The sequence below is a fragment of the Odocoileus virginianus genome, chromosome 24, assembly GCF_023699985.2.
Source record: "Odocoileus virginianus isolate 20LAN1187 ecotype Illinois chromosome 24, Ovbor_1.2, whole genome shotgun sequence".
Lineage (NCBI taxonomy): Eukaryota > Metazoa > Chordata > Mammalia > Artiodactyla > Cervidae > Odocoileus > Odocoileus virginianus.
Genome location: NC_069697.1, coordinates 9902182 through 9915042, shown reverse-complemented (window position 1 = coordinate 9915042; position 12861 = coordinate 9902182). Strand labels below are relative to the sequence as shown.

The 12861-nt window shown below is 36.7% G+C and overlaps 2 protein-coding genes across 25 annotated transcripts in view; one reads left to right on the top strand and one right to left on the bottom strand.

Annotated features, from left to right (window-relative positions):
- ACSS3 (acyl-CoA synthetase short chain family member 3) overlaps positions 1-12861 on the bottom strand; it is a 247922-nt gene that overhangs the window by 69747 nt on the left and 165314 nt on the right. The window contains exon 17 of one of the 4 annotated variants that reach the window (XM_070454282.1): positions 7718-7976. The exons of the other annotated variants lie outside the window; for them this stretch is intronic. The gene's annotated coding sequence lies outside the window, so the exon portion shown is untranslated. Of the gene's footprint in view, positions 1-7717; positions 7977-12861 lie in introns of those variants that run through there. 4 annotated transcript variants of the gene reach the window in all.
- PPFIA2 (PTPRF interacting protein alpha 2) overlaps positions 1-12861 on the top strand; it is a 500106-nt gene that overhangs the window by 485748 nt on the left and 1497 nt on the right. For 17 of the 21 annotated variants that reach the window (XM_070454264.1, XM_070454272.1, XM_070454269.1 and 14 more), the window contains 4 exons: positions 6003-6178; positions 7261-7329; positions 9256-9415; positions 10606-10697. In XM_070454264.1, coding sequence (XP_070310365.1) covers positions 6003-6178; positions 7261-7329; positions 9256-9415; positions 10606-10664 — 464 coding nt within the window. In that variant the 3' untranslated portion in view covers positions 10665-10697. The remainder of the gene's footprint in view (positions 1-6002; positions 6179-7260; positions 7330-9255; positions 9416-10605; positions 10698-12861) is intronic. The other 4 variants (XM_070454265.1, XM_070454267.1, XM_020890227.2 and 1 more) reach the window with 1 other exon arrangement.

Here is a 12861-nt window from a genome sequence, read left to right as displayed (position 1 = left end):
ATTAGTTATAGTAGAATGGGTCTGAATGCCTGTGAAGGTGATTGATTAAAAATATTTTTCTATAAATGGTTCATTGGAGACTAGAGAGACACAATGGATTTCTTGTAACACTTCATTTGACTCATTGCTTAGGAGCAAGAAAGTGTTTTTCCATTATCAAAATTGAGTTGTTTGATTTCACTTTGTTTTGGGGACCCAGGAAATTGCAAGCTATCTTTAGACCACGCTGTTTAGTTGAATTGAAACTTGGGGATTAATTGGCCAAGAAAGACCCCAAAAGGAAGTCTGTGCTTAACCTAACAAAAGATGTTTTAGCACACAAATAGATTTTACCATGGGATATGCCTTTCTGGTTTTCTTTTTGAAGTGCTTTTTTCCAATTAGATTTTATTATGCTTGGTTTCACCACGGAATGCTTCAGATATAGATGTTTTTGGCACTACATCAAATATTATATTAGTACTTGGCAATTGTAAGCATAATTCTGAGAAAAACTGCCGTGATTCACCATGATTATACACAGGCAACTCTATGTGTGATGTAGCTGTGAGTGAGATCATAAAAATAACCCATTTCCTGTGACTGATCTGATGACATTTACAGGAATAACTCTTGACTGTGACTAGGGGTCTCTGTTATTAGCTGAAGTATTTATTGACCTTGACCTTAATAAACAGCTTTCTGAAGTAAAGAGGCCATGTGCATATCAAGGATCTACAAGCATTTAATTTGTTGCTAGGAAACCGTCAACACTGATCTCTAGCCATTTATTGTTTAGGTCAAGAGGATCCTTACAAAGCTTTAAAGTCAGAGAATAAGTTTTGCTTCAAAACAGGTTTATGGAATGGGATCTAATTTAAAAAATGAAATAAAAAAAAAACTATGATGTTCTGAAGAAGAGAATTTGGGAGTAGTATCTTATTTACCTTCAGCCTGTAAATAAATGGATTATTTTATATTTATTATTCATTAACAGCTATAGGTGTGTCAATGGAATTTTTGGTTGACGTATATTTATAGAAATATGGTAACTATATATGTCATAGACTAACAAAACATAGACCCAGCTCTAGAAAAGAATGCTTTCTATTTACAAATTTGTTTAGCATAAAAAGAACTCGACATTTTCGTTGAACTGTTGGTGCCATTAGTAAAAATAATTACAGAACTGTTACTGCCAACAATACATACCTACCCAACTTTTGAAGTACAGTGTGGTATAATCAGTAGATAGAACTACAGTAACTGATTAAATGTAATCAAAATATAATACCACCAACTTACATCCTATTTTCTGAGGTCTAACACCTCAGTGGAAAAAGTTAATGAACACAGAGGAATGCATATACTTTAGGACTGACCCAGGGAAACCCAGTGAATAAACATAGTATAAAATGTCCTTAGATAGTAAAGATTATTAATGAAGTCCTTTGCTTTGAGGAAGACACGGGGAAAGAAAGAGATAGAATTCTGAGACAGTAAACATCCTACTTCCTGAAGGAATTCATTCTGCCTGGGCTGGAGCAAGATATAGTAAAGCGATTCTGAAAAGTGGGCATTTTGAGTCTTTCCTCACATGTTTCTCATTAAACCAAATCCAAGAGAATCTTAAGGCCTTTGTTTTGAAATAAGATTGTTCAAGCCACAATAGGAGTTAAGTAGAAGTATGTGAAGTAGCTATGCCTTCCAGATTCATATGCAAATACTTAACCATCACCATGGATTGGCAGAGACAAAAAGAATACAAACTAATCTGAGGAATTTCTACTTCTGACTATAAATGGAATACATTCAATCAGATCAATCTTCAACCATGAACAAGTAGAAAAACTAGGTCAATCAATAAACTGATGTTTGAAGGCAGCAGAAAGCAACTAAGACACCCAAGCCTTGAGAGGTCATGGTCTTGAGAAAAAGAGAAATGCGTTGAGAGGTAAGCCTGTAGCACTGGGGGTTTTAATTTGTGAGAGTGCGTATTTATTTAGCAATATCTGCTAACATTAAATGTATGTATATAACATCAATTCTATCATTTGCTACTCAATAGCTATATATATATTCACAATATACACCAAAATACATAAATAAGAGTGTTCAAAGCAGCACTATTCTTAACCCATAGTAGAACCCACATTTCCATCAACAGCAGAGTGGATCCATCATTACATAATCATACAATGGAATGTTAAATGGCAATGAAAATAACCATAGCATGGGTGAACATTGTATTGAATGAAAGACACAAACACAAAAATACATGGTGCATGATTTCATTTATAAAAAGCTAAGAAATCAGGCAAATCTAATCTGTGGTGAGAATAGTCAGAATATTAGTTACCGTTGGAGTGAGGATAGTGACTGAGAAAGGACATGAAGGCCTGGTGCTGAGGTATTACTGCTTTACTATTACACAAGAAATCTTAAATTGGTTATTAATTAATGTATTAGGACAAATTAGTATAATGTTTTTGAAATTAATGTATAAATACCCCACACACACATATTCAATATTAAGATTTTTGCAGATAATTTGGGAAATAAGCAGTTGAAGAATATTCCCAAAGTATTCTTTATACATTTTGTGGATAAGGTATAAATTTCACTCAGAAAGAAAAAAAATTTAAAAATTAAGGAAAACTTACTTTTACTGTACTAGTAAACTATGGGCTTCATTTCCCTTTCTACAGGATTGAGAAAAACTTTTTTTCCCCCCTCATTTCCCCTAAGTTCTTAAAAATTCTTTTTTTTTTTTTCAATGAAACATTCTGGTACTTCTGACTATTTTGATAGTTTTTATATAGTATTCTGTCACTCATAATGAAAGGAAATGAGGAAAAAATAAAACTTTTGATATGTTTTGGTACTTTTGATATGTTTTGGTCCAAATAAAGGTGTACCTAATATTTTTCTTTAAAGGTTTTAGTTTTAGAAAATAAAATTCTACTTTCGTACCTCAGTAAAATACTGCTTTTCAACCTAAAGGGAAAAAAAATTATGACTTGAGAGTCATTGATTTTTGGATTAATATGTAATTGAGAAATAGTGGGTTGACAAAATAGCAGTGTAAGTATTAAACTATTCAATGTCTGTTCTATCTTATTCTGACTTATTACTTCAGATGAAAAAAGAGTTTCTTCTAGTCTATGTAATAATTAGGTAGTAGTTTGAAAACCACTCTGATGAAGAACAATATTAAATTTTCATCTTGCTGTCTTGACAAAAGAGCTGTATAATGACACAAATAAGAAATGTCCCCAGTTCAGTAAATTCAGTCACTCAGTCGTGTCCGACTCTTGGCGAACCACTGGACTGCAGCTTGAGAGGCTTCCCTGTCCATCACCAACTCCTGGAGCTTACTCAAACACTTGTCCATCAAGTCAGTGATGCCATCCAACCATCTCATCCTCTGTCGTCCCCTTCTGCTCCTGCCCTCAATCTTTCCCAGCATCGGGATCTTTTCTAGTGAGTCAGTTTTTCACATCAGGTGGCCAAAGTATTGGCGTTTCAGCTTTAGCATCAGTCCTTCCAATGAATATTCAGGACTGATTTCCTTTAGGATAGACTGGATCTCCTTGCAGTCCAAGGGACTCTCAAGAGTCTTCTCCAACACCACAATTCAAAAGCATCAATTCTTTGGTGCTCAGCTTTCTTTATAGTCCAACTCTCACATCCATACATGACTACTGGAAGAAACCATAGCTTTGACTTTGTTGACCTTTGTTGGCAAAGTAATGTCTCTGCTTTTTAATATGCTGTCTAGGTTGGTCACAGTTTTTCTTCCAAGGAGCAAGCGTCTTTTAAGTTCATGGCTGTAATCACCATCTACAGTGATTTTGGAGCCCAAGAAAATAAAGTCTCTCACTGTTTCCATTGTTTCCCCATCTATTTGCCATGAAGTGATGGGAACAGATGTCATGACCTTAATTTTCTGAATGTTGAGTTTTAAGCCAACTTTTTCACTCTGCTCTTTCACTTTCATCAAGAGGCCCTTTAGTTCTTCTTCACTTTCTGCCATAAGGGTGGTGTCATCTGCTTATCTGAGGTTATTGGTATTTCTCCCAGCAGTCTTGATCCCACCTTGTGCTTCATCCAGCCTGGCATTTCTCATGATGTACTCTGCATATAAGTTAAATAAGTAGAGTGACAATATGCAGCCTTGATGTATTTCTTTCCCAATTTGGAACCAGTCTGTTGTTCCATATCCAGTTCTAACTGTTGCTTCCTGACCTGCATACAGATTTCTCAAGAGGCAGGTCAGGTGGTCTGGTATTCCCATTTCTTTCAGAATTTTCCAGTTTGTCGTGATCCACAGAGTCAAAGTATTTGGCATAGTCAATAAAGCAGAAGTAGATGTTTTTTCTGGAATTCTCTTGCTTTTTCTTGATCCAGCAGATGTTGGCAATTTGATCTCTGGTTCTTCTACCTTTTCTAAATCCAGCTTGAACATCTGGAAGTTCACAGTTCACGTACTGTTGAAGTCTGACTTGGAGAATTTTGAGCATTACTTTGCTATGGTGTGAGATGAGTGCAATTGTGCAGTAGTTGGAGCATTCTTTGGCATTGCCTTTCTTTGGGAATGGAACGAAAATTGACCTTTTCCAGTCCTGTGGCCACTGCTGAGTTTTCCAAATTTGCTGACACATTGAGTGCAGCAGTTTCACAGACTCATCTTTTAGGATGTGAAATAGCTCAACTGGCATTCCATCACCTCCACTAGCTTTGTTCATAGTGATGTTTCATAAGGCCCACTTGACTTTGCATTCCAGGATGTCTGGCTCTAGGTGAGTGATTATACCATCATGATTACCTGGGTCGTGAAGATGTTTTTTTGCATAGATATTCTGTGTATTCTTACCACCTCTTCTTAATAATGAGTGTAGCAGTGTGTGCATGGGACCTTTGGAAGGAGGCCGCCATTATCTTCACTACCTCCACCATAGTCTGGCCTCAGGTCAAACAACAGGGAAGGAACACAGCCCCACCCATCAATAGAAAATTGGATTAAAGCTTTACAGAGCATGGCCCTGCCCATAAGAACAAGAGCCAGTTTCCCCCTCAGTCCCTCCCTCCCATCAGGAAGCTTCCATAAGCCTCTTATCTTTCTCCATCAGAGGGCAGACAGAATGAAAAACACAATTACAGAAAACTAACCAATCTGATCACACAGGACCACAGCCTTGTCTAACTCAATGAAACTATGAGCCATGCCATGTAGGGCCTCCCAAGATGGATGGGTCATGGTGGAGAGTTCTGACAAAACAATGTCCACTGGAGAAGGAAATGGCAAACCACTTCAGTATTCTTGCCTTGAGATCCCCATGAACAGTATGAAAAGACAAAAAGATAGGACACTGAAAGATGAACTCACCAGGTCAGTAGGTGCCCAGTATGCTACTGGATATCAGTGAAGAAATAACTCCAGAAAGAATGAAGAGATGGAGCCAAGGCCAAAACACCACCCAGTTGTGGATGTGACTGCTGATGGAAGTAAAGTCTGATGCTGTAAAGAGCAATATTGCATAGGAACCTGGGATGTTATGTCCATGAATCAAGGTAAATTGGAAGTGGTCAAACAGGAGAAGGCAAGAGTGAACACTGACATTTTAGGAATCAGTGAACTAAAATGGATTGGAATGGGTGAATTTGACTCAGATGATCAAGAAATGTCCCCATCTGGTGGTAAAAGCACTGAACTTCAGACAGACCCCAGGAGCTTGAGAATGAAAACAAGAAATGCTTTGAGACATTATGTTCCATGTGATGGAAATGCTCTCATTTCAGTGATAACAAGCACTCTTAAAATGACAAAATTTTTCTAGGCTAAAAGTATAGTTATTAGAAGAGTAAATACATGTAGCACAAGGGTGCTACGTGCCTTAGGAAGTAGATAAAGAAGTCAACATAAATGAAGTGGCCAGATGCCCATGGCTCATTTTAGTTAGCAGTTTTTTTATTTATCATGCAAAATACTGAAGCCTAAAATATTGCACCTCTTTTCCTAGATGTGTTGGTGTGGAGCAATGATCGTGTTATTCGCTGGATACAAGCAATTGGACTTCGAGAATATGCAAATAATATTCTTGAAAGCGGTGTGCACGGCTCCCTTATAGCCCTGGATGAGAACTTTGACTACAGCAGCTTAGCTTTATTGCTACAGATTCCAACACAGAACACCCAGGCAAGCCCCTCCGTGCTGTCGTTGTGCTGTGTCCTAGCTGATACAAGTGAAAGTGAATGTCACTCCGTTATGTCCAACTTTTTGCGACCCCATGGACTATCCTGTCCATGGAGTTCTCCAGGCCAGAATACTGGAGTGGGTAGCCATTCCCTTCTCCAGGGAATCTTCCCGACCCAGGGATCGAACCCAAGTCTCCCTCATTGCAGGCGATTCTTTACCAGCTGAGCCACCACGGAAGCTGTATATAAGGACAAAGTAAACTTTAAGGGGGGAAAAAATTAGTTGGCTGTGTATTCATGATTCTTAATGGGAGTTAGCTCAACCTTTGAAATATGTCACTGGGGCTTTAATTTTAAGCTACTGGATTTCTAGCCAAAACAAAATCATAAAATGAAGCAGCACGGGATTTAGAAGTTATGTGGTCCACCCTCCCACCTGAATGCCAGATTCCCCCACACAGTGGCCCTGACAGATGGCCTTTAGTCTCTGCCTCTCTGTGGGCCAGTCATTTCTATTCACATGTCTGAATTATTCAGACAAGCAGCTTTGCTTTTTGCCATTGATTCCCAAGTCTGAGTAATTACTTGAATGACGGGAGCTCCTTAAAAATTTAAAAGAAAATCTGCTATCTACATAACAGGCCTAAGAAATCAGATATAAGAGAGAGGGCACAGAAATCCTAACTATCTAGTCTCCCCAAATGATGATCCTTGGTCAGATTTGAGAACTATCTGCGTAGATTTGATAAAAAATACAGCAGTCTAACTTTACTTTCCAGTTCATTTTTGTGCATTTCAAAGTTTACATCAAGGATTCAATTAGAAAAAGTAATAAGTGAGGTCAAACTCCTTTACCTCAGATGTTTGTGTGAGGCTACATGTCTGCTGTCCGCAGACTAAAGAAAATCACCCTTCCTGTGCTTACAGTCAAAATTTACAACGGCTTATACATGGAGGATCGAAAAAATAAGACCCTTGTAAATAAAACAGGGAATTAGGATGTTTTCTGAGGTAAATATAATCGTATGATTTTTCCAATAAAATGTGCCTTCAGTGATGGTAACTGTAATTGGATGTCAACAGGCAAGGCAGATTCTTGAAAGGGAATACAATAACCTCCTGGCTCTGGGAACCGAACGGCGCCTGGATGAAGTAAGTCCTTGTCTGTCACTCAAAGGGGCCTTAGTGCAAGCAAGATGGCTTTCAAGGACCACTGCTCAAGTTAACCAGATGCTTGTATAGATGGAGTCTAGAATTTCCTCCACCTAGATTATTTGTTATTCATTTGATTTGGAAAAGAACTTTATGGATTCATAAGTATTATCATATCAGCAGTTAGATACAGTAAGAAATAATTCAGAATCAGCCATTTTTCATGGGCTGTAACAGCAAAATACTGTTGAGCAACATTTTTTAAATTATAAGTAATGATAACACACGTCCTGATAAATTCAACTTTTTAATAAGGAACGTGCTTATTTCTAAATACCAGTTTATCTTCACAGGAAATTTTAGGATATTTAAAGAAACAGACCTGCTCTCAATAAATGGGAAGCTTTATTTTAGATATTGTTATTGTGTTTTCCTTAAAAACATGAGTAACATTTTAACAGTCATAGGAATTGAAAACTATATTGAGTATGAGAATCTCTACACATAGTATATGCATGTTTAAATGATCTGAAAATAGTAAACAGGTAAGTAGCCTCCTGAGATGAAGGAATACAGGGGACTTTATCACACTCTGCACTGATGAACTGTGGATTTTAATAGTCCTTTTGAGGTTTTCAAGGATCTTTCTGGAAGAAATGGGGAGGAAAATCTGAGTATGAGGTGAAAATACAGAGATGCATAATTATGTGTTGCAAAATGCAGGTGTTTCTTGGATGTAAAGAAAAGCTGATTACAATAGCTTTGTGAGTGAACCCAGCAATTCTTAAAATGGCACAGTAATACCACATTCAAATGGGCAGGGAACATGATCTTGGTTTTATAAAACTCAAGCTTTGTGGAGGAGATTAGAGGTTTGAAGTTAGAGGTTAGAGGAAGTTCTACAGTCTGAACCTCAGCTAGCTTCCTAAAATTCTTACTCTTGTCCAGTTAGGATAATATTTATTATTTTTAAAAGTCAGCTGATATTTAACTGACTTTAATTTTACAATTTGTTGGATAATATTTTCAATCCTTATTCCTTTTTAAAAAATTAAGTATAGCTAATCTACAATGTTGTGGTTTCTGGTATACAACAAAGTGATTTGGTTCTACATCTATTCTTTTCATATTATTTTCCATTATGGTTTATTATAGGATATTGTATATAGTTTCCTGTGCTATATAGTAGGACCATGCTGTTTATATATTGTGTACAAAATAGTTTGTATCTGCTTTTAATCTTTATTCTTAATTGTTGAAACAAAAAGATAGTATACATAAACCCATACACAGTTTTAAATACAATTATCCTTACTTAAAAGTTAGAAAAGGAATTTTAATAAAAATTGTTAAAGATCTGTTATATTGTTAGATTCTAAAGCACAGACTGACCTGAAGTAGATGCCTAGGCCAAGGTACACATCTATGTGGGTTCTAGTGTTGCTTCTTGAAAATAATGGACAAGCTGAAAAGCCTAAATGGAACATGACTATCTGCCCTTAAAATATGCTGCCTATTTTTCTTATTATTAAGAGCAGCACATGACTTTATCATTTAAACCCTCTAGTCTCTTGTTTTAGTGTTCTGTTTGTTGCTGTGCTTGATTTTGGTTTTGTTCTTTGAATGTGAACAAAAATGTCTAAACAACTTAGCTAGAGCCAGAACAGACTTGTTTCTGAGAGAAGCTGATTATCCATATCCCACTGAAATAATCTCGTGGGCGTCTGTAGACGCCACTGAGAGCACATCCTCAGTTGAGATTAGAGAGCACATCTTTTAATATCCTCTCATGGAAACCTTTTCCTGTGATGTTGTTGCTTATCCTTCTCATTAACTTTCTGTTACATGTTTCTAAGCACATGGTTTTAAGCACCTGGACTAGTTTACTTGTTTTCATTACATCAAATTATAACTCTGTACTGGCAGAGTGAGGACAAGAATTTCAGGCGTGGGTCAACCTGGAGAAGGCAGTTTCCTCCCCGTGAAGTACATGGAATCAGCATGATGCCCGGGTCCTCAGAAACACTGCCGGCTGGATTCAGGTTAACTACAACGTCTGGGCAGTCGAGGAAAATGACAACAGATGGTACAGTAGTTTTGCATTTGTGCTTATAAAGTAAAACGATTGTTTAGCAGATGCTATCATTCTCCAATCTTGCACAGCTTTCTGAAATTGACTCTTAAGTTGGTTTGCTTTGCTTGAAGTTTGCTTTGCTTTCATCAGACTATTCTCTTTTGTAAATTGCTAATGCATGAACTTACAGCACTTTATTCACATTTAGAAAATAATTTAAAATTAAATCCTAAAAAGGACAATTTTGGCTAATGTCCACATCTAGGAAGAAAAACATCTGCATGATTTGTGTTTCTTTACTCTTCTATTCGCCAAGTAAATAATTTGTTTAGAGTTTGGATTTGGACTAACTGTCCTTAATAAATGGAAATTAACTCCACTGTTGTTCTACATGCTTGAATATTGCAAAGTTTTATATTTCATCTTAAAAACTTGGACTCATCAGATATTTTCATCTCTGACCGAGGCAGAAGGCCTTAAATAAACAAGCACAACTATGAGAAGAGAATTAAACAAACACAAAACCAACAGTAATTTCCCAATTAGTATTTCCTTCTGTGGACATTAGACTTGTGTTATATATTTCACAAAGGAAAACAGCCAATCTGGAGGAGAGAGACAACCCTGAAATTGTAGTCACAAAGTTTTGTCTGTTTGGTAGGCACTGAACAAAAAAGTCCCACTCTCTTTTATTGAGAAAACCACCAATCAATCATTATTTCTCTTCAAGGTGATAGTTATCATGGCCCTTAAAATTAGCTCTAGTATAAGCCATGAGTTTTAATCTACATTTCTTCTAACATGTTACTATTATGGAATACAGTATCAAAGTTCATGAGGAAGTTAACATGATTAAAATGAGTGTAGAAGCTTTTCAATATGGGAGGGAAGAAAATCCATCATACTGCATTCTCCAAGAGCAATCTTTGCTTCAAAAACAGGAGCACCCAAGGGAACCATTCCTATTAACAGACTTCATCTTAGGAGGAATACACTACTTGAAAGCTCAGTTGAATCACACTGGAATACATTTTCAGAAGTAGCTTGGTCTCAAGAAAAGGAATATGAGTGGCTTCTGTCTGAGAGAAAGAAGATCTATTAATATGTCCAGATCCCTTTATGCAGGGAAAGCAAACCTTTCTCATCTGAAATTTTGTGCTTCATCACCTGAGTCCCTCTAAAGCCCTTTTCTCCATTCGCAGCTGCTTCATCAAGACTGCAGAGGTTAGACAGCTCCACTGTTCGCACATACTCATGTTGACAAGCCACTCAAAGGAGGCAGCACTGACTTGCTGTGAGTAGTTTTCGTTGGCTGACAAAAACAAACCGCCAAAAAAAAAAAACCAAAAAAAGGAATCTACATAGACTAGAAATATACACGATGCTCTCTTTGGTATGGCCTAGCAGTACAGAAGTGAAATAATAACCGCTTTGAATTTCTAGAGAGTACAAAGGCCTCTTCATAATGTAATTCTTAATCTAGGATTTTCTATCACTGTCTGTCTGCTGTGGTTTAAGACCTCTCTATTGGAGGCCTGTCACTATCTTATTTCACATCAATGCATTGCTACCACCCTGGCTTCTACTTTTTAGGAGCATTTTATATTAATGCACATAGCATTTGATTGATGAGAGTTCGGCATTTTCAGAATAAGACACTATTAAGTGAGTATTTTATATAGGGGAAGCTGAAATAGGCAAACAGTATTCTAGTAGGTATCCATAGTCAAAATAGTAGCAGAGACAGGCAAATGACATGGAGGTGATTTCATATTAAAAAACAAAAATATAACTGAGAAAATTAAATTTCTAGTATGTTGTTTTTCTTCAAAATGATTTATATTTGTTGAAATACATAGGAATTTTAAGTATCTCAGATGTACAGCATAGGGAAAAAGTGAAATAACTTTATAACAATGGTGGACAGAATAGAAAACCATGCTGTATAATCATTAAGATATAAGGTATTTGTACTTGGAGAAATACTAGTTGATGGAACCTACTTCCAAAGTTTTATTAAAGAACAGTCCTAGTAAAACTGAGTTTTCCTAGAATATAAATGTCAAGGACATTTTTTAATCTACAACTCTACTAAAATAGTCTACCATGGACATGGATCAATATTTTGGGAAAATATTTTTTAGGGCAATATTTAGAAACAAATGTGTGCCCAGGAATGGGGAGAGGAACAGCTCATCTTGTGCTGTTTATTCATTGCCTTGAACTAAAAGCTCCACACAGTTTACTGATGGTCTTTGGGGCCTAACAGAGGAGCTGGTACGCTGCCTTATTTGGGTCACTATTTGAAGCTGCTGATGATAAAACAAAAGCTTTCAGATAAGAGATTTAATTTCAGAATGCAAAACCCTAACATTAAAAATTTCATTACAGTATACAATTAATAATTTGGCTAAATGAGGTTTTCCAAAATACCATTTATAATAATTTCTACACATAATATAATAATTTACAAGGAAGTGAATACATCATAAATTTACAAATGACTATTTAATATACTGAGTACTGCTTGCTTCTTAGCTCTTAACTGATGGGTAGAACTACTCTTTAACTATTTGTAGTCTGTATTTTGTGCATGGCATTCTAGTCCTTATTTCCTAGCTTTTACCATTAAATGGGATAAACATATTTATTTCCAGTAAATTAATCTGGGACAACCAATTTCTATTTTGAGGAACTATCAGCACTTTTGTCATTAACGTAATTCAGCACATATTGGGTTGGCCAAAAAGTTCATCCTGCTTTTTCCGTAAGATCTTATGTAAGTGTATGTACATGTGCATGCACTATCGCATCCAGCTCTTTGTGGTCCCATAGACTGTAACCTTCCAGGATCCTCTGTCCTTGGAATTTTCCAGGCAAGGATACTGGAGCAGGCTGTCATTTTCCCCTACTCCAGGGGAATTTTCGTGACCCAGGGATCAGGCCCACGTCTCTTCTGTCTCCTGCATTGGCAGGAGTGTTCCTTACCACTAGCGCTACCTAGGAAGCCCCCATAAAACCTTATGGATGGAAAAGCCTAAATGAACTTTTTGACCAATCCAATGTTAATATTTTTCTTGTGCTGGGATAGTAAGTGTGATCTTTTCTTTATTATGACTGGAAAGAATCTGTGATGACACATCACTGACCCAGATTCTTTATGTCACTGATTATCACTATGTTTTTGTCACTATTAAACAACAGTGTCTTTTGAAGACCATATAGAAGTTAGAATAGAGATCTCTTCCATGGAATAGGTCAGCTCAGTGTATTAATGAGCAAGCCGTACATTTTTCAAAAAGGACTGCTGACATTTTCTCTGAATATCTTTGTCTTAGCTGCCATACTTTCCATGAAGTTGAGCAAATCTTATTTTTGAAGCTTGCCTGCACAAAATTAGGAGCAAATATTGATTACATACAGCTATTGGTTAGCCCCAAGATAACCCCCTACTCATT